This window comes from Solanum stenotomum, chromosome 9 (genome assembly GCF_019186545.1).
Source record: "Solanum stenotomum isolate F172 chromosome 9, ASM1918654v1, whole genome shotgun sequence".
NCBI classification, from domain to species: domain Eukaryota; kingdom Viridiplantae; phylum Streptophyta; class Magnoliopsida; order Solanales; family Solanaceae; genus Solanum; species Solanum stenotomum.
In genome coordinates, this window is record NC_064290.1 from 25,854,605 (window position 1) to 25,876,735 (window position 22,131).

The 22,131-nt window shown below is 33.7% G+C and overlaps 2 protein-coding genes and 1 pseudogene across 4 annotated transcripts in view; all 3 read left to right on the forward strand.

The window, feature by feature from the left end:
* The window catches only part of LOC125876728 (uncharacterized), an 854,340-nt gene that overhangs the window by 522,275 nt on the left and 309,934 nt on the right, over nt 1-22,131 (forward strand). The gene's annotated exons all lie outside the window — the stretch shown is intronic.
* Nucleotides 6,760-8,216, forward strand: LOC125877399 (uncharacterized mitochondrial protein AtMg00810-like; annotated as a pseudogene).
* Nucleotides 17,987-18,571, forward strand: LOC125877400 (uncharacterized). The gene has a single exon (XM_049558703.1). The coding sequence runs from the start codon at nt 17,987-17,989 to the stop codon at nt 18,569-18,571; it is 585 nt and encodes a 194-aa protein (XP_049414660.1).

The window sequence follows — 22,131 nt, forward strand, 5'->3', positions numbered from 1 at the left end:
GCCCTATTGTTATGAGATTTCCCTACACTTCAAAGACTCCAATTTCATCCAAATCTTTACTAGGTTGGGAAATTTCAAGTTACTATGAAAAAGTTTTCCGGCCCAAAATTTTTCTCCGCTAGCCTTTCTATAATTATGGAATCCAGTCGTTCCATTGCTAGTGGAAAATCTTACTCTATATGGCTTTAGAAAACTCACACATAAATTGCAATTACATTTGGTGATGTAGAAAAAATCTTTTGAATTGCAAGCTTCTTGTAAACTTGTGGGGTACAGTAGTTATGATTCTTGATTTTTAACAGACTTTACTTTCTAGACACAACATCTAACTATATAACTCAAATTGTCTCTTCTTTCTCATTTTTTTCTTACAATTGTAGAGTAAGAGTACAATGGTTTATGAAATTGAAAAGAAATATAGCACATAAGTTCAAATATAGTGCATGTGCAGGCTTCTCCTAATACTGGGACTGGTTTTTAATGACTCGCTCTTTACTCAAAAAGTAACACCCAAGGGTATTTCATTCGATCAAGTAATATTAATGATTCATTTATTGAGGATGATTGTAAATTGAATGTCAATATCAAATGTATTCATGTGAGCACAAATTTATTTCCTCTCTCGATATTCTAATTTGATCTCTTCACATATCTTCTACTCTTTTTCTGGTATGTTATTTCATTTTAATATGTCTTTATGTAATAGTCTTCTCCTTGGTGAAAGCAGAAAGATGTTTTCGTTGATTGCCTCTTGGTTTCCTTTGTGATTGGATGAGTTGTCCTTTAGCTGATTTTATTAGCCCCTGATTTACTCCCTAGGTTGGATTTTTGTTAGCTTGGTTTACTGTGATTTATTTCCTTTATTTTGTGATCTTTGTGGGATTTCTGCTCTTTTGGTAGGATAAAAAAGAAGCATAAACACACATAATAAAATTACAAATGCACATAGTAGAAAATATGCATAGATAAGAAAAGACAAACTGTAGAGCAGTTTTAATAGGACATATATACCCTCAAAACTCATAACCATAAAAACAAATTTAAGGACGAACCCCCAATGAAAATATTCTCATTAACAAGCACCAAAAATCGAGAACGAGGAGGACTAATGATCACTGAGAAAGTAATTAAGAGAGTTTTGAATGTTTTTATGAAAGATATTGTAGGAACATTCCGCATTCTTGGAGAATTTGGAGAGAGATGTATGGAAAATGACAGTGATCTCTGTATTGAAGGAGCTAGATCCATCCTTGTAAGAGTTGACTAGCTTGAGCAACTTATTCACAATAGAGGTCCTTTCTTGTTTCAACCCATCCATGGAAATATGGAGCTTGCCTACATTTGAACTAGTGTCCTTGTCAAGGCGACAAATCTTCTCTATAGTTTCTTGGATAATCTATAAACTATTTTCCATAGCAAGCAATCTGGTCTTGATGTCATCTACATACTAAAGCAATTGAGTAGTAGAGTGTCGGAAGATCCTTGTTACTTTGATAGTTTTTGCCTTGGATTTCACGGGTTCCTTCTTGTGCCATTTCTCACTAACTAGCACTTAACCCATGCATTAAAATCTGTGAGTGTCATAGGTTGTAGAAACTTCAACTTCAAATGGTTTAAACTTTAGAGAGATCGGCCAAAAGTCACAGAATCCTAGAGATAAGAAGACCATAACGTAAGCTAGTAGTAGCATTTGAGTTCTTTGCATTTTCTACCATGTATTCTTAAACCACATAGCGTAATTAATCATATATTTCTTAAGCAACTAGTAGAGAACAGGCACATCACAGGTTTAGATGTTGCTCATGTACCCCTTTCGAGGAACCAAAGTGGTAGTAATTATGTGGTCCAAGATGTGATTCTCGAAGCAAAGAGATAGATGCTCCAATAAAAAAAATTGAAACTTGGTTCTACCACATGCTGTTTTGACCACTTCTAGAGACACTTTAAAATTGTCATTCCAGGTGCCATTCATAGAGGGGACAATGTTAGAAAATATCGTACCAAACACATCTTCGAATAAAAATTCATTCATAAGAAACACGACTTTCTTAATAAGAATTTCCAACTCATCACTATCTATAAATACTTGAGATTAGCATAAACAGACGAACAACTTCTTCATAAAACTCAAAACCATAGAGAGTAAAGAACAAAGCTAACTTCCAAGCACTGAGAAAAGAACTTACCAGTTAATGAGAATCCTTCAACTAACTAAGATTAATAACTCAGCCAGGAACTATAGGTTGATTTTTGAAAGCTTCATACCTGTTCATATGCTCAAAACCTCAAAACCTTTGAAATTTCCTTTGGAGGGGGAGATCTAAACACATCAGGACACAACTTCTCGGTATCCTTCTTCTTCATGGAGGATGATATCTTCTTGGAGGAAATAGATGGAGAGTTAGAGGTGTCTTCTGAAGAATCATAAGAAAGTGAATGAATGTTATGATCAAGGGTTTCAGAAGACTATTGAAGGCTCTTCTGAAACCCTTAATTATGAAATTCTTTCACTTACTTTGGATTCTTCATAAGACATCTCTAACTGTACCTCTCTTTCCTTAAAGAAGAGACCATCCTTCATGAAGAAAAAGGATACCAAGAAATTACGTCATAATGTTTCTGGATGTCTCTCTCCAAAGGACATGCAAAGGTTGTGAGGTGTTGAGCATAAGGACATGTATGAAACTTTTAAATATCAACCCAGAAACCCTAGTTGCATTGTTAATCTAAGTCGGTTAAAGGATTCTCATTGTCCAGTAAATACTTTTCTCAAGGCTCAGAGTTATCTTTGCTCTTTAGTCTTTATGGTTTTGAGTTTATGAAGAAGTTGTTTACTATTTTAATGCTAATCTCTGAGTCTCTAATGATAGTGGTATGATGGAAACTCTGGTTACAGAAATTCGTATTATTGTGAATAAATCATTTATCGAAAATGTGCTTGATACTAAATTTTTTGGCATTGTTCCCTACAGGAATGACATCTAGTCTAGAGATTTTTAAGTTTCTCTAGAAGTAGAAAAAGCAGTTGTGGTTGAACCAGGCTCTGATCTTTTGGATACGTCCCTCTATCTCTATGTATCGAGAATCACATTATGGCCCACATCACTAACAATTTGGTTCCCGAAATAGGTATCTGATAAGCATTTCAACCCGTGGTGTGTTTGTTCTCTATCACCTACTTAAGAAATATAGCATTAATATGGCTATGTGTTTTATGGAATTCATAGTTGAAAGTGTAGAGGACTAAAATTCTACTACTAGCCAACCCTGTGGGCTTTTATCTCTAGGATTTTGGTGGACTGTTTGGCCAAACTCTGTAAGTTTAAACAAGTTGAAGTTTCTGCAACCTATGGCATTGCACCTTTTCAAGCATGGGTTATGTTCTAGTTGGTGAGAAATTACACAAGAAGGACTTTGTGAAATCCAAGGTAGAAATTATCAAGGTAACAAGGATCTCCTTTGACTCTCATGCTCAATTTCTTAAAAATGCAGATGATATCAATACGCGGTTGCTTGTTATGGAAAATTGTTTAGATATGCTACAGGAAATCATAGAGAAGATTCTTTGTCTTCACAAGTACATATGAAGGTATGCTCCATATTCCCATGGATATGTTAAAACGGAAGGGATCTCTATTCTGAATAAGCTGCTCAAGAAAGTCAACCCTCTCAAGGCTAGAGTTAGCTCCTCTAATACTGAGAATTACTTTCGCTGTTCTGAAATCTTACACCACTTCTCCAAGAATGTGGAACATTCTTATAATACCTTATGTGGAAATGTTCTCAACACTCTTAAATACTTTCTCGCTGATCATTAATCCTCCTCGTTCTCTGTTTTTGGTGCTCATTTAGGATAATATTTACATTGGGGTTTGCCCCCAAATTTGTTTGTGGTTGTGTATTTTAACGGTAATATGCTCTCTTAAAATTGTTATGTTGTTTGCTTTTGCCTATCTATGCATATTTTTTCAACTGTGTATCTATAATTCAATTATTGGTTTCTATGCTTCTTTTTTATCATACCAAAGGGGGAGAAATCCCACAATTATCTTAGATGGGGAAACACACAAAAAGGGGGAGCTTCACATTCAAACAGGGATGTCTACTTTAAATTTTATCCTTTTTCATTTGTGTATCAGTTGTCATCGTCAAGGGGGGAGGCATTGTTAGCTCTGTATGTTTCTAATTTTATAAATGACAATTAACCTAAGATATTCCTACTGAATTTTAAGTAAACAAAATACATAGATGATTGCATGTCAGGAAGATTACAAAGGAAATACATTACAACAAACCAAGCTAACGAAAATCAAATCAGGGACCAATCAAATCTGCCAAAGGACAACTCATCAAATCACAAAGGAAGCAAGAAGCAGTCAATGAAGAAATATTTCTGATTTTACCAGGAAATATGCAAGCAAAGATTAGAGGAGAAGACCATTAAATCAACACGTATGAAAAGTAAATTTCTGACTATAAAAGGAGAAGAATATATGCAAACAGATCAAATATGACTATCAAGAATGGGGAGAGATTATTGCACGCATGAACACATATTACATTGACATGGAATTATCCTTGTTAATTATGGTATATTTGGATAGTATAGATATAAGAATATTTAATTATGACATGATTAAATAATCTAGATATGAGAATATTCCCTAATCTCTTTAATTAGATAGTTAGGAGATTGTGTAATATTTTATTATCTTCTTTCCTTATTTACATTATCTGTAACATCTATTTAATCCCGTCGACTTGAGGGAATGATCAATTAATTCAATTCCCACTATCTTTTTCTTTTCTTTTCTTCTTCTAATTTCTCATGGTATTAGAGATATTGGTTTTTTAGCCCTCTCTTTAAATGTTCTTCTATTTCAGTAATAGAAACTGGAAAAAAAAACAGAGGGATTGATCAACTGGTTATTGAATCAACCATATCAGAAAACTGTCAAGTTTCATCTTGCTTTTTCTCCAATACTTCTTTTTGTGACAAAAATGGGCTCATAATGGATGGGACATCTCAATCTATCACTTTAACTGGAGCAAACTATAACGACTACCTTCAATATCAAAAATCAAGGCAAGAATCATCAACTTCTCGCGTAATACAACTGGATAACTCATTTATTTATGTCACACAGTCTTTGTCTTTGTCTCAGGAACAATAGATTGTTGATTCTGGTGCTTATGAGCATATTTATGGTTAAAAAAACACTTTCTTTACTTTTAATACCCCTTCTATATTCTCTACACTCTCTACTGTATTTTGGCAAATGAATCAAAGACGATTGTAGAAGGGATAGGTATAGCTCATATACCTTTAAAATCTGTCCTTTTTGCACCTGAATGTCCATATAATCTTATTTCCATTAGCAAATTAACAAAAAATCTGAAATGCGCTATAACCTTCTTTGATGATTCCGTTCTTGTGTAGGATCAGAGTACTGGACAGGTGATTGGAAAAGGACATGAGTCACAGGGATTGTACCTACACTCCATCCCAAAACAACATGTTGCTTTCACTTTGTTGTTTCTTCTGAATTGCTCCATAGTCAATTGGTTCATCCAAGTCTCCTGAAATTGCAAAAGATGGTCCCCAGTTTATCTTTGTTAGAATGTTAGTCATGTCAGCTTGGTAAGCACACTCGTTCCTCTTTCCCAAAACGTGTCAATAATAGGGCCACCTTTATGGTTAAAATCATTCATTCAGATATATGGGGTCCAAGTCATGTCCGTTCTTCTTTGGGAATTCATTATTTTGTTACTTTTATTGATGACTATTTTCGGTGCACATGGTTATTTTTAATGAAAAATAGATCTGAGTTATTCACTATCTTTCAGAAATTTCATGTTGAAATCCACAATCAATTTGGTATTTTCATTAAGAAATTAATCACTGATAATGCTCGAGAATACTTCTCTACTTCTCTCTCTTCTTTTATGACATCATATGGCATATTGCACTTGTTTTCTTGTGCACATACTCCAAAAAAAATGGATTTCTGAGAGAAATAACAAACATCTAATTGAAACAGCTCAAACAATGCTTATTCACAATCATGCCCCTTTACGTTTTGGGGTGATATTGTTATTACTGCTTGCTATTTGATCAATCGCATGCCTTCATATGTTTTGCAGTACCATAGTCCTCACTTGATCCTTTGTACGGACCAACATTTGTTTCCTCTTCCTCCACGTGTGTTTGGTTGCACCTGTTTTGTTCATAACCTTACCCTCAGAAAAGATAAACTTTAGCACAATGCTTTTAAACGTGTATTTCTTGGGTATTGTCGTCTACAAAAAGGTTACAAATGCTTTGATCCCTCTACCAATAAGTACTTGATCTCTAAAGATGCTACTTTTTTCGAGACTTCTCCGTATTTTTCTCCTAATACGGAAAATCGAAAGGCCATAGCAGTCCTTTCCATTTCAACTATTCCAACCCGAGCTCTACCTCCAACTCTTAAGGTCTATTCCCGATGACCTTAACCTCCTGCTGAACTTGCTAATCCAGTTGGTATTTCTAACAATGATACAGGTACACAAAGAAATCTTGATGACTCAATACCTGCTCCAACAATGACTTCTGCTTTGGTCGAGCACTTATCTGATGATCTACACATTGCTCTTCACAAAGGTACTAGAACTATTGCCAATCAAACTCATGCTTATTCTTATTTAAGTTATCATAGTTTGCCACGTTAATATCATGCCTTCATTACTAGCTTATTATCAGTTAAAGTTCCTAAGACTATGGAAAAATCATCGGTTCATCTAGGTTGGCATCAAGCTATGATTAAGGAGTTGACGGCTTTGCATGATAATGGTACTTGGGAAATTGTTTCTTTACCTGAAGGCAAAACAACTGTTTGTTGTCATTGGGGATTCATAGTTAAGGTAGGTTTGGATGGAGCTATTGATTTTCTCAAAGGCAGACTAGTTGCTAAGGGATACACTCATTTATGGCATCGATTATGGAGATACTTTCTCACTAGCTGCCAAGATGGCTTTTGTCTATCTTCTCATCTCTATGGCAGCAATGAATCATTGGCCCCTTTTTCAATGGGACATCAAAAAGGCATGAAGAACATACTAAAGAGGTATATATGGAGCAACCACTAGGGTTTGAGTGCTCAGGAGAAGTCTAGACTAGTTTGTAAATTTCGTTGATCCCTCTATGTTCTCAAGTAGTTTCCTAGAGCATGGTTTGGTCATTTTTGAGTTGTTGTCCAACAGTTTGGAATGATCCGAATAGAAGTTGATCACTTTGTATTCTATAGGCATTCATCTCATGGCAAACATATCTTTTTAATTGTTTATGTTCATGATATTGTTATCACATCAAATGATTATGAAGGTATTGCTCAAGTCAAACAACACCTCTCAAGTCACTTTCATACAAAGGATTTGGACAAGTTGAAATACTTTCTGGGCATTGAAGTGGCACAATCTAGCCATGGTATTGTTATCACTCAAAGGAAATATGTCCTAAATATTTTGGAAGATGTTTGTATGTTGGATTGCAAACATGTGGATAGTCCAATGAATCCAAATACTAAACTTATTCCTGAATAGGGGGAACCTCCAAAAGATCCTAGAAGATATTGGAGACTTGTTGGCAAACTCAACCATCTTATGATAACATGACTAAACATCTCATTTTTTGTTAGTTAGTTAGCCATTTTTTGATATCACCTTGTGATAGTCACTGGAATTCAGTGAGTCGTATCCTGCGATATATCAAAAGATTTCTAGGACAAGGTTTATTGTACGAAGATAAGGGACACACCAACATTGTCCGATATCCTAATGCAGATTGGGCAGGGTCTCCTTCTGACAGATGATCCACTTCAGGTTATTGTGTTCTAATAGGAGGGAATCTAATATCTTGGAAAAGTAAAAAGCAGGTTTCTGTAGCTAGATCAAGCACAGAGGCAAAGTATCGAGCTATAGCACTAGCTACATGTGAGCTTATATAGTTGAGACAACTTCTCCAAGAATTGAAGATGGGAGGAGTTGAATCGATGACATTGATTTGTGATAATCAAGTTGTACTACATATCACTTCTAATACAATGATTTATGAAAGAACTAAGCACATTGAAATAGATTGTCACTTCATTCGGGAGAAGATTGCATTTGGATACATCACCATAAGTTTTGTCAAATCAAAAGATCTACTGGAGGATATTTTCACAAAATCACTCTGAGGATCTAGAATTGACAATATTTGTGGCAAACTAGGAGCATATGAATTATACGCTCCAGCTTAAGGGGGAGTGTTAATTATGGTATACTTGGATAGTGTAGATATGAGAATATTTAAATATGGTATGTTTAAATAATCTAGATATGAGAATATTCCCTAATCTTCTTTAATTAGCTAGTTAGAAGATTGTGTAATATTTTATTATCTTCTTTTCTTATTTACATTATCTATAAAAGCTATTTAATCCCATCAACTTGAAGGAATGATTGTCACGACCCAGACCGTCGTTATTGGCACCCACACTAACCCTCCGGTGGGAGAACCATTACTACAACTCAACTAAGCAGCCTTAACCAAAATACTACACATTTAAAGATATGGAAGCAGGTTTAAATGTCTACGAAAAGGAAAATAGGGAGTTCCCATAAACTCCAACAAAAGTCTAACAACCAAATGCGAAAATAATGCCTAGAACTTGAAAGTCAATGTACCAAAACTCTAACAAGGATCATAAGTCTAAGGAAATGGGTACAACCCAAACTAAACAACAAAATAACTCAAGTAGTAAACTACTAATCCGAGTCCGAATAAGATGGACTGAGCAAAAGGAGAACTCATGGCAGCCTAGAAGAACTGGCTCACCCTTGAATTCGATTCATCACCGATCTTCTGAACGAGGTCTGTCAATAGCCGCTTGAAGATGCCCTGTACTCAACAAAGAAAGAGCAAGTGCAGTATCAGTACACAACCACAATGTACTGGTAAGATTACACAGCTACCCCACTAAGTGCAACATAAGCAAGTAATTACAACACCATAAACATGCATACACAGAACATATGCAATGTCAATATCATTTCAGGATTAATGTACAATTCCACATTCTCAACAATAAGTGTATGCCTAACAAGTCATTGGTCCTCTCACGGAACCCATACCCAAACATTTAGTGTATCGGATCGTGGTACCCGTTCCAAGTTAGTGTCTCGGATCGTGACACCCATTCCAATATTTATGTCGGTACATGACATCCGATCCCAATTAGTGTGTCAGAACGTGACATCCACTCCATTCAACATACCACAATCAGAATCACAATGTATATTCTCACAACCATATAATTAAGAGGTGATTCATGGCATATAGTTATTTGTTCATACTCATTTACGATTAGTGTGATTAATAATGCAACATTCGCATACATACATGCAATATAATGAAGCAAGTACAAACATATATCACACAACATGAAATCACAACCATCACCTACCTCGAACAAAGCTTGAATCCCCTAAGAAATTTGATTTTTCCCTTTCCGGATTCTTTCCACTTGTCTTGGTCTACAAATAATCAATATAACGCAAGAGATCAATAAACGAAACCTAATTACCCAGATTATAATCGAAATCATCAACGCTAGGTCAAACCCTTGATCCCCATACCCAGATTAGGGCTTTTTCCACTATAAATCCAAGATCAAAACCCTCCCCCATTAATAATTACCCAACAAACTAAGTTTTACGGATCGAAAAATGGACTCGGGGAGTGAACCTTACCTTTAGCCTCAAGAATGGTGAAAAACTGTAAAGAAAACACCTGGGGTCGTTCCTTAGCTCTCAAAGTCAAAACTTGAAGAATAAAACGTTTTTGGGGTTTATTTCCGACTTAAGTTGCGTTTGTCCCACCACAACGGTCCACACCCCGCTGAAGCAGCCCCGCCCTGGCGGCATAAATCCCGCCAGAGCAGTTTGCACGGAACAGAGAGCTAATTAAAAAAATTTCCAAACCCCCATTTCACAACACACCTTCCTCCCATGATACTCAGAAAATACCCGTTCACGCTAAGATATTTTTTGGGATTTCTATTTGCCCGAATTCAATTCCGCAAAGTCATACTGGTTCCTTAACATCTTAGCTATCTACTCATATGATCAAATTCACACTCATACCTCCCATTTGCTACCAGATTTCCCTAGACCTCACTGACTCCGATATTGTCCAAATCTGGACTAGATTGGGAAATTTTTGGATACTACCACAACGTTTTTCAGTCCAAAAATTTTCCCCGTTAGCTTTTCTATAACGACGGGAACCGGTCGTTACAATGATCAATTAATTCAATTCCCACTATCTCTTCTTTTTCTTCTTTTCCTCTTCTAATTTCTCAATCCTTAATCAAGTAAATTTTTACAAATTCTTGATTCAATGAAGTACCTTTGTATTCTCCTTTTAGAGCAAAGAAAGAGTCCAAAAAAACTTGCCCTAGTACTAGGAGAAATTTGCGTACTTCACTTGAACTAGGCATATAGGGCTAACATAATCTATGCTTCTCTAAGGGCGCTTGAGTTGTAAGCTAATTAGTATCTTAGCAGATGTGATCATCAGGTTTTTGATTATAAAATAAATTTTATATACCAAGTAAATGTTTCTATACAGAATAAAAAATATTGAACTAGGCATAACCAAATCAGTAGGGCACGATCAAATATCTAAAGTACTTATCTCAAACACAAACTAAATCATGTCATAACACAACATTTAAAAAACTACTAGGAAGCAGGAACTATGGATAGTAATTAAGGTGGTTCAATCTTTGTACTAGTGTAGGCCTAATATGCCCCTTACAGAACACTTTCCGAAGTGATATATCTAATTAGTAAAGTAGGGTCCCCTGCCTTCCATGGGAACTTTTATTCTTCCTTTCAATCCATATGTGACAAACACGGGCAGCCAACACCATTCTATAATTTCTTGTCTTATTGTTTCTTCTCTTATCATCGTCAATGGCCCATTGTAGTTCTTGCTTCCAATCCATAGGATCTTTTTGGATACCTAGGCACTTAAGTATTCCCAATTAAATAATTTTTGAACATGTGCAATACTTTACGCTTCTGCAACTTCCTAAGTTTACAAGATAGAGTGTAGAAAATGTTATAATACTTTATTGGAATAGTCATAACATTTTACTTAGAAATTGGATTGACGCGAAACTGGTGGCGTTGGAAAGTAGATTCAAATACCTCTAATTGGATAGGTTATGGCTCACGTAAAATCTTTATATTCTAAGAGATGTGGTCATTTGAAGTTGACCCAAGTAGAATCTTACACCAAAACTTAATCGATAAGGAAACTTCAAGAACACTTATCAAGAACTTAAATCCTTAAATTTCAAGAATGAAATTACGATGAATAAATCATGTTTGGCATGTGGGTGGACGAACCCAACACTATGGAAGCTTACATACCTCTTAGGGATCAAACCCATGACGAAAATCTGCAACAACTCTCAAGAATCTCGACGAACGCCTTGATCCTTTCCTCTTTTCTCCTCTTTTCTCTTCTTGAACTCTCAACTATAACCCTAGGCGTATACTAAGATTATAAAACTGAACCTTATAGGATTAGACCCTCTAAAACTTACAAAAAATGAATTAAATCTGATTTGGTAAGGAAAAGATCAAAATACTCCATACTATTTTCTGGTAACTTTCCTTAACTGGACAACCTGACTTCAAAAAGGCATATCTCACTCATCTAAACTCGAAACTTAGCAAACTTGGTGGAGTTGGAAAGATAATTCAAAGACCATTCATTATATATCTTGTATCCCACCTAACTCATCATGTACTAAGAGTTATGGTCATTTGAAGTTGACCCAAAACTCATAACTTAAGCTTAACTTGCAAAATTTCAGATTTTGCTATTTCCAAGTTAGTTCTTTCTGGAACTCAAGGTGCTACATCTAGTGATTTTAACACTTAATTTTTTTTTAATTTCTTGGTAAAATCTCACTCACTACGAAGAACGGTTCGAGTCTTAGTTCGAAAATTTTCTGGGTAACTAAGTAGAGATAAAGAGAAGATTTCCTACTTATTGCAAAATTTATACTCTTAGGCCATGGGTTTAGGATATCAACACTCTAGAGCTGTAATTTCAATCTTTTTTTGTCTCTTGCTCCTTGCTTCTGGTGTATCTAATTATTTAGTGATGGTTAGGTCTAGTTTTTCGTAATTCTTGATACCATATTTTATACTATTAAGGAAATCCAGTATTGCATAGAATCATTATTTATTTTCAAAAATATACACTCTGTTTGAGATAGATAAAAAAAAAAGCAAGACATGTAAATTGGAATGAATAAGTACCATTCCGATGAGGAAAATGTATTAAAGTTCACTGTGCTAAATAAATCAATCAAATTTCCATTTTTTCCTCTTTTATATTTATGTTTACTTCTAAATTCTATGCTAACTTTCATGCTTACTAGAAAGAAGGTGTTATGTATTTCCCTAGCAATCTAATAAAAGGAAATATTCTTATACCTTAACTCATAAGCTTTCTTTCGTTAATATGCTTTACAATAATAGGATCATAGCTTGGTGAACCATACGTCTAGATATGATAGGGATTAATTGATAGACTAATTAATATATAGACTGATTTTTATTTCACATGCCTACCATATGTATATGCTTCGGAATCTAATACTTGGATATGGATGAAAATGCAACTTCTCAAGTTTTTAGTTAGTGATAAAAAGTTGCATGCTTAGACTTGGTTTCTACTTTTGAGATCTCTTATTATCCATGATACTATACGTCAATCTCTTAATCATATTCTTTTGTTTTTATTCTTTGGACAGTTGTTATTGTTAAAGTTGATAGTACTTCATAAAATTCTCTTAGAGGCATGTTACTTTGCAAAAATCAAATTCAATTAGTACATCATAAGATGATGTGGTTTAGTCAATATCATGAGGCCAATAGAAAATTAGATGGAATGCTTATCTTATTGAAGGAGGATTAAGAATAATTTTCCTAATATATAGAATCATGAGTAGTTATAAGCAAATCTACTCAGTGAATTAATTATGAGCAAAAGATTGACCAGTGAGTTTAGTAGCAAAAATGCTTCATATGGTTTGTAAAGATGTTGTATCCTAGTCTTGAACTAAAATAGAGAGTTTTACTGCAGCAAGTACTTTATAGATTTTGTAAAATGTAGACTTCAGATAGAATTGAGAACCTGAATGTTCGAATTCACGGGTTGAAAACTAGTAAACCAGCAGTTAGTATGTGGAGTGACACAAGATCTTCAACAAATACAATAAAACCTCATTAAATTTATACTCGATTAATTAGTAACCTCTTTAAGATAATATTTTTCTCCAGTCCCAACTTGCACCAATGGAAAATCACTCATTCGATAAGATAATAAGATAATATATTTTATGAAGACCCCTATATAAATATATGGTCCCATTAATATTATAAATTAATAATTCGTTAAAAACACAAATATATCCAAGACAATTTAGTGAAGCATGATTCTATTGTGTTTTATTTTTTTGTTAAAATTTAAATCTTGTTGAAGCTCATCCCTAACTTTCTTATTGCATCCAAAAGTTTTAGTGTTGTCTTTTTGAACAACACCATAAAATTGTGAAGAGTTATAAATGTAACAAGTGTTTCCTCACCGTAACTTGTTCCAAAGGTATTGTATCATCTTCTACTTTATCATCAACATTATTTTTTCTATGGTATCCACAATTTCTTTTAAGCTCTGGACCTATGAACATGTATCTTTTTCACCCATCCAACAGGTTATTAACATCCATTTTATTGTGCTAACCGTGATCATTAATCATGATCCCAAGTTCATAAATGACGTTTTCATAGGTGGATTCATTTAAATTCTCTGAGATTTCATCCCCAAACAAATTTTGTGGTGCCGAAACACTTTATAAATTAATAAATATTAATCTATTGATAAAATAATATCTCTAGAAAATAATAATATTTCATGGTCCCACCTTTATTAATTTTGTGAGGTTTTACTGAATATATATTCTTCCAGCTAACATTTTCTCGGAGCTATATTGCATCCATGAAGACAAATTTAAAAATTAAAGCTTCAAAAAATGAAGAATCTAGCCGTTTGGTAGGCAGGGTCATCTCGACCATTAGGTCACTAAAGCAATCGTTTAGGGTCCCAAGTGGAATGGTGTTTATTTAAATGTAACATTTTTTTATGTGACTACCTATTAATTTGCTGACTTATTTATATCATGATAATTATCATGAACCCACGTTACTATTTTTACATTTATCATTTTTATTCCCCTTTCTATTTGTATTCTCTCGTTATATTAAAGTCTACTAAATGGTCAAAACTTTAGCATTTTGCAAAATCTATTGTTGTGTGTTAATAAAAAAAAATCAAATTTGTTTTTTTTTTTGTATATTTTTAAAATTTCACGTACTGCAACAAATCACTACTATTTTAATATCATTATATCAACGCGACTATTTCAATATCATTATATAAACTTTTAACTATTCTGAGCCACATTTATTATTCCAAAACTTTATTTATTATATTATATTTTTTCATTTAAAACTTTCATTGTTTACATCCTTACTTCATAAGGTTTGCGCACATCCTACCTTCTCGAGACTCCACTTGTAGGATTACATTGAGTACTGTGAAACCCCACTAAATTAATAATCTCTCGAAGATAATATTTTCATCTGGTTTCGACTTGCGCCAATGGAAATAATCACTCATTTTAATAAGATAATATATTTTCAGAAGATCCCTATATAAATATATGGTTCCAGTAATATTATAAATTACGAATTCTTTGAAAGACAAATATGTATAAGACAATTTAGTAAAATATGATTCTATTATTTTTTGATAAAAATTCAAATCTAGTTGAAAATCATCTCTAAGTTCTTTTATTGCATCCAAAAGTTTTGGTGTTGCCACAATTACAAATCTTTTTGAGTGCATGTGGAATGATCTCTTTTGTATTCACATAATACATTATGTATTTGATATAATTGGTAATTTTGTGACACCTTTTAAATGACAAGTCATTTATGGATATGGTTTTAATTTTTTTTCTATTGCTTATATATTTTATTCTCTCACTGTCGTACATCGAATATTTCTAGTAAAGATACAATGAATAATAATTGATTATTAAGAAATAATGAACACTATGTATAATAAATTTATTTTTACAATGAATCATACATATACATGGTACTTTATGAATTTATTATTTATACGTATTGAATAAATATGATACATAAGTTAATAAGATCCAATGATTTTAATGTATTTACTGTACTTTAACTATAATAAATTTATTTTTTTATTTAAATTAAATATGATACATAAATTAGTAAAATATAATGATTTTGATGTAATCAAAATTAACCTTCCTTGAATCTCAAAACACTCTTTAAAATTAATAAATATTAATTTATCAATTAAATAATATTTCTATAAAATAATAATATTTTATGGTCCCACTTATATTAATTTAGTGAGGTTTTACTGTATATTATAGTTATTCAATTTATATATGATTACTAAAATAAATATAAGACCTCTCTATGAATCTTGGCTTTAGACCCCTAAACTTGTTGAGACGGTCATGTTATGATACGTAATCTTGTCAGAAAGTCAAGAGATGGTTTTGAGCTGAAAAATTTAGCAGCTAAATGTCCATCTGGGTAATGTGGAGATTTGATCTTTCATTTTGTTTTAGCTCTTATTTGTTTTTCAATAATATTTAACTTGTGTAGTAAATTGTCAATTCTGCCTAATATGACTAATAATTGCTTACTTACAAATCTGGAAGGCACAATGAAGTTTATATAGATCAATGCTAATTGAAACCTCTTTTTTTACACTAAGATATAAATTGGATAAGCTACCGGTGATAATGATGATGGTAATGATTTCTTTTTATATAGATTGTCTCGACACTGCAGACTTAGCTTGACTTTGTTAATTTTTTACACTAAGATATTAGTAATGCTTGTATTAGTTAGGCTTGGATGAATTATAAATGTATTATTTTTATATATTGTTTGATTTGGTGTATTAAAAATAGCAATGTATTACATAAAACTATTTATTTACAAAGGTCTTTACAAATATGGTGCAAAAGATGTAAAATGGGTTTTGCGGAGTAATTGAGTCTTTAATCATGCTAATACATGCATTAAATTCTCTTGCATTAATAATATCTAGAAATTCGTGATATTAATTAGTAATACACACATTAATACACAATATAGTGTATAACTAGTGCAGGTTACACGTAGCATAAAAAATGTAGCAAACAAGGTATTGTTAATACACAAAACTAATACATGTATTATTTTTTACACTCTACCAAATGACCATTAAGTATAGAAAATAAAAAGGTGTGAATTATGGATAATTACTCCTTATAAATTGACATGTGAAAAGTGTTTGTCCTAGTAAATTTATCCGCACCTCGCTCGATTATGAAAACCTTATTAGATTTATGATTTAATTTTTTTATACCCAAAATTACAAATACTCACTAATTATATTTTAAGAAATCTGTATTTTATTTTGTTTTTTCTTTTATAAAATAAAAAACTAAACAAATAAATTAATAGATTCAACCATATGTATTTTGTAAAATTTAAAAATTAAATTAATAATTAAAACATCATCAAATTTTCAAACATAACTATAATTGATTCTAAATAAAGTGTATTATTAATGCTTGCATTAGTTATGCTTGAATTAATTATACATAGAATATTTTTATGCAATGTTTGATTTGGTGTAGGAAAAAATATGCATGTATAAAAATATTTATGTACAAAAGCATCTTCCACAATTATGGTGGAAAAGATGTAAAGCTACATTTGAGGGGTAATTAGGTCTTTATTCATGCGAATGCATGTATTAAACCTTTTGCATTACTAATACCTAGAAATTCATGGTATTAGTCACAATGTGTGTAACTAATGCTTGCATTAGTTATACATATATATCATTAAAAAAACTAATCAAACAAGGTATTATTAATAGACAAAACTAATGCAAACATTATTTCTGTTAATACATTCTACCAAATGACCTCCAAGTATATTAAAGTGTGTGATAAATGTATATCCACGAACAAAATTTGTATCATATGTTTAATACATTGTTATCTATAAAATATATTAAAACTGTATTATAAATATATTACAAGTGTCAGTGAAAAAATATGTTATTGCAATCAATTATAAATATTTTCTTAATAGAAAACATCTATGTAAGTTTTCCTTTATAATATGCAAGTAATATTAATATTTGAATACACTGTTACTTAAAAATTAACTTAAAAACAAACTATAAATTATTTTTAAAATTTGAAAAATAACACAAAATTGATTTTAAATTTAGATCGGTCAACATAAATTTTCAAATATGAATCAATTATTTCCATTGTCCCAATTTATGTGACACTTTTCAGTTTTTGAGAGTTAAAAAATTTAGTAGGGACAAAGGACAAATATACCCTCGAACTATCATAAATGATATGTAGATACCCTCCTGTTATGCAGTAAAGGAGCTAAGACAGTGGTAGCTGCAGTAAACTATTAGAATAGTTAGTTGTAAGTCTGTTTGGAAAGTTGTTTCAAGTTAGTTATTATTAATCATAGTTGAGTTAAAGTAACTAGCCTAGTTAGATAATACTAAAATGCAATGTACTATATATAGAGTAGATACTCATTTGTAAATGTATGAATGACTATATTAGTTCAATATAGTTTCACACAGTTATCTCAGAATCTCCATTATTGATTTTTCATTGAAACTAACATGGTATCAGAGCTCAAGGTGACATTCTAAGGATCTCTGTTTTCAGTGTAGCATAAGGCTCGAAAAAGAGTAGTTGCATTGTCCTAGAAACAACGAATATCACAGTTCATTCAGATCTCTACAATGGTGGAAGTTACTGCTGCCATCAATTCAGTTGCAGATACTTCCTCAGGGATCGGTGTAGTTCACTCAGTCGTAGATGCTCATCATCCTCTTCATCTGCAAGCTTGTGACACTCTAGGTAGTTCCTTAGTCTCAATCCAACTCACAGGATCTGAAAACTACTCTCTATGGCGCATATTGATGAAAATTGGTCTTCTAGGTAAAGGAAAGTTAGGATTCATTACTAGTCAATGTTCTAAGGATAAATTCACCACTGATATGCATGACTTATGGGAAAAATGTAATGCCATAGTTCTATCATGGATTATGATTTCTGTTAGTAGGGAGTTATTAAGTGGTATAGTCTATGCTAGTAGTGCTCAACAGATATGGACTGATTTGAAGGAAAGGTTTGATAAGGTAGATGGATCTAGGATATTCTATCTGCACAAAGAGATTGCTACACTCAGTCATAGACAGTTATCTATTTCCAATTATTTCTTTAGACTTAAGGAGTTGTGGATGGAGTTTGACTCCCTTATTCCCTGTCCTGGATGTGCGTGTGAGGCGTCTAAGACCTATGCAACACATTTCAAATACCAATGACTGATGCAATTTCTCTTAGGACTAATGAGTCTTACAATCAGTGTAGAAGTCAGATCATGATGCTGGATCCTGCTCCAGTAGTTAACAAGGCTTACTCTTTAGTTTTGGCTGAGGAGAGTTAGAGAATCCTTGGAAAATCCAATGATGTAGGTAGTGATAATTTTAGTATGGTGAATGAGGCTATGACATTCTTCAGTAACAACAAGGGTGCTATGCATAGATCAAGTTTCAATCCCTACTCTGGATCTAACCCTCCTTCAAAGGTTGGTCCTAGATCTTCCCAGAAATCATCCACAAATAGTCATCTCTATTGTGACTACTGCAACTAGAAAGGTCATGTGAGATCTACTTGTTACAAACTCCATGGCTACCCGGTTGATTGGAAGGGAAAGAGAAGAACAACCAGTGGACTTTTTCCTAGAGCCAATTTTGTAGGGACTTCTACTGGTAATAGTCATCTATGCATTATTCAACTCAGTCTACTCAGGGACCAAACAATAGCTCATATGGAAGCACTCATTTCAGGCCAACTGGTGGTGATTTCCCTTCTACTACTTCTTTTCATGCCCCTATGTCTAATCACTATGATCCATAGGTTTAGAAGCATCCTCATTTCTCTCCACAATATTACCAGCAGCTCCTAAACATATTAGATCAAGATAATGAGAAGGCAAAGGCAAAGGCCAACTGTGATAACATGCTAGCATCAGGTATGAAGCATTGTTCCTCTAAGATTACTGAGGTTGGTACATGGATTATTGACTCTGCAGCTTTTAAACATATGGTTTATAACATGACTCTGATGTATCAACACTCTTCATTACATAATGCCTCATGTAATAAGGTTTATTTTCCCAATGGTTCACTTGATCATGTAGATTACATTATTTCTTCTAAGGTCCTTGGAGGAACAAAGATTTCTAATATTCTGCATATTCCTGCCTTTCAACATAATTTGTTGTCTGTTTCTAAACTGACTAAGGAGCAAAATTGTCGTGTCCTCTTCTATCCTAACTTTTGTTTCTTTCAAGACCTCTCAAGTGGGACTATGAGGGGACTGGCAGACTGGAGAATGATCTATATGTTGTGAATGTTGATTGCTTGCTGAATAAGTCTCTTGGATTGCCTCTGCAGTCTACTCCAACCTGTGTTCCTGTGGCTCATACTGCCTCTACTCAGTCTTGTAATGTAGATATCTCTCTTTGGCATAAGAGATTAGGCCATGTACCTGTATCTACTATTAGAAACCTTAACTGTTTCAAGTCTATCTCTTCTAGCTCTACCTTTATTTGTACTATATGTCCTTTGGATAAACAGTCCAAAGTGTAATTTCCTTTGAGTAATTCTACTACTACTACTTGCTTTGACCTTCTACATGCTGATGTATGGCGTCCTTATCGAGTACCTACTCATGATAATAAGAGATACTTTCTTACTTTATTTGATGACTTTTCCTGATACACATGGTTAATCTTACTTAATTCTAATGCTAAGATTATAGTAGCTTTAACCAATTTCTTTGCCATGGTTAGGATATTTTTTCCATCACTATTAAAGTACTCAGAACTGACAATGATTATGAGTTTTTCAACTCACAAGTCACATCTCTACTTCAAACATTAGGCATTATTCACCAAAGTTCATGTACTTATACCTCTCAACAGAGGGAGGTTGTTGAAAGAAAACACAGACATATTCTAGATATCGCTAAATTACTAGGGTTTCAGGCCAGCTCAGATTCTGGGCCGAGTATGTCACCACTAGTGTCTACTTAATCAATAGGCTTCCCTCCACTGTGCTTTAGGGCAAGACTCCTCATGATTTACTGGATCATATTCTCCTTATTTTGGATCATTTAAGAGTGTTTGGCTATCTTGTGTTTTCCACTGAGGTGCGAAATGTTGACAAGTTTGCCTCCAGAGCAATTCCTGCAGTGTTACTTGGTTACACTACTCTACAGAAGGGGTACAAGTTGTATGCTTTGACTACTAAGGATTTTTTTGTTAGTAGGGATGTTGTGTTTATGGAGGAGGTTTTTCCCTTCAAACACATGAGTTCTTCTTGTTCCTCTTTATTCCCTATACTACAGTTCCTAGATGAGCCTACATAGGTACTTATTGATGAGACAAGTGGTGTTGTTACCCATGTTGATGCTGATTCAGCTAAGGGCGCTTCAGTTGATTTTCATATTACTCAGAATCTTTCTCTTGTTGTTGAGGAAGGGCTGGCTAAGCCCTCGTATTCCTTAGGTGTTATTCCTGCTATTGTTAGTGATAGTAGACCTTTGAGAAGATCTTCTATGTCCACAAAACCTCCTATTTGGCTTCATGATTTTCACAGTTCTAATCCTACTTCCAGTTGTCTATACCAATCTCCAATTATGTCTCCTATACTAATCTCACTGCTTCCTATGGTGCTATTTTAGCCTTTTATGCTACTATTTCAGAGCCTAGTATCTTTTCTTGAGGCTTCTTCACAACCACAGTGGGTGGAAGCTATGCAGGCAGAGATTGCTTCCTTATAGGATAAACACACTTGGAGCCTTACTGAGTTACCACCTGGTAAACAACCCATTGGCTGTAAATGGGTGTTTAAGGTCAAGTATTTAGCTTCAGGGGTTGTTGAGAATTACAAAGCCTGATTAGTTGCCAAGGGCTTTAATAAAAAAGAAGGTCTGGACTACACTGAAACTTTCTCTCCTGTAGTTAAGATGGTTACTATCAGGTCAGTTTTGGCTGTCGCTACTGCCAAACATTGGCTTGTTTTTCAGATGGATGTGCACAATGCCTTCTTACAGGGTCATCTAATTGAAGATGTTTATAAGGTGGTGTCTCCTGGGTTTTGCAGCATGAGGGGTCTAACATTGTCTGCAAATTACACAAGTCCCTTTATGGACTCAAACAGGCACCTAGACAATGAAACTTGAAGTTGACTGAAGCCTTAGATCAGATGGGGTTTGTTCAAAGTCACCATGACTACTCTTTGTTCACTAAGAATGTTGGTGCAGAGCTGGTAATAGTCTTTGTATATGTAGATGATATACTTGTAACTGGAAGTTGTACTACCCTCTTTGGCAAGACTAGAAATGATTTGAAACTCAAGTTTAAGATGAAAGACTTGAGTGAGATGAAGTTTTTTCATGGTATTGAGTTTGCTAGGTCCAAGGAGGGGTATGTAATGAATCAACTCAAATATGCACTGGAACTCATTTATGATATAGGATTAAGTTGTGCAAGACCAGTATATACACCACTAGATCCTAATGTAAGATTAAGATCTATTAAATATGACACACAGACACAAAAGGTTTAGAAGCTGCTATTACAGATAAAGCATTGGAGAAAATTGGAAGGTATCAAAGACTAGTAGGGAGGCTGTTATACCTAACCATGACCAGGGTAGACATCTCTTTTGCAGTTCAGGTTCTAAGTCAATTTATGCATGCCCCAAAAGAGTCTCACATGGAAGTAACACATAGGGTGGTTAAGCACAATTAGGCATCTCCTGGTTTAGGTCTGTTCATGCTTGCACAAAGTTCAGAATTCAGAATCAGTAATGCA

Bases quoted from the DNA above. Each gene is read 5' to 3' on its own strand.
- LOC125877400 (XM_049558703.1), top strand. From the start codon at position 17,987: ATGGTGGAAGTTACTGCTGCCATCAATTCAGTTGCAGATACTTCCTCA.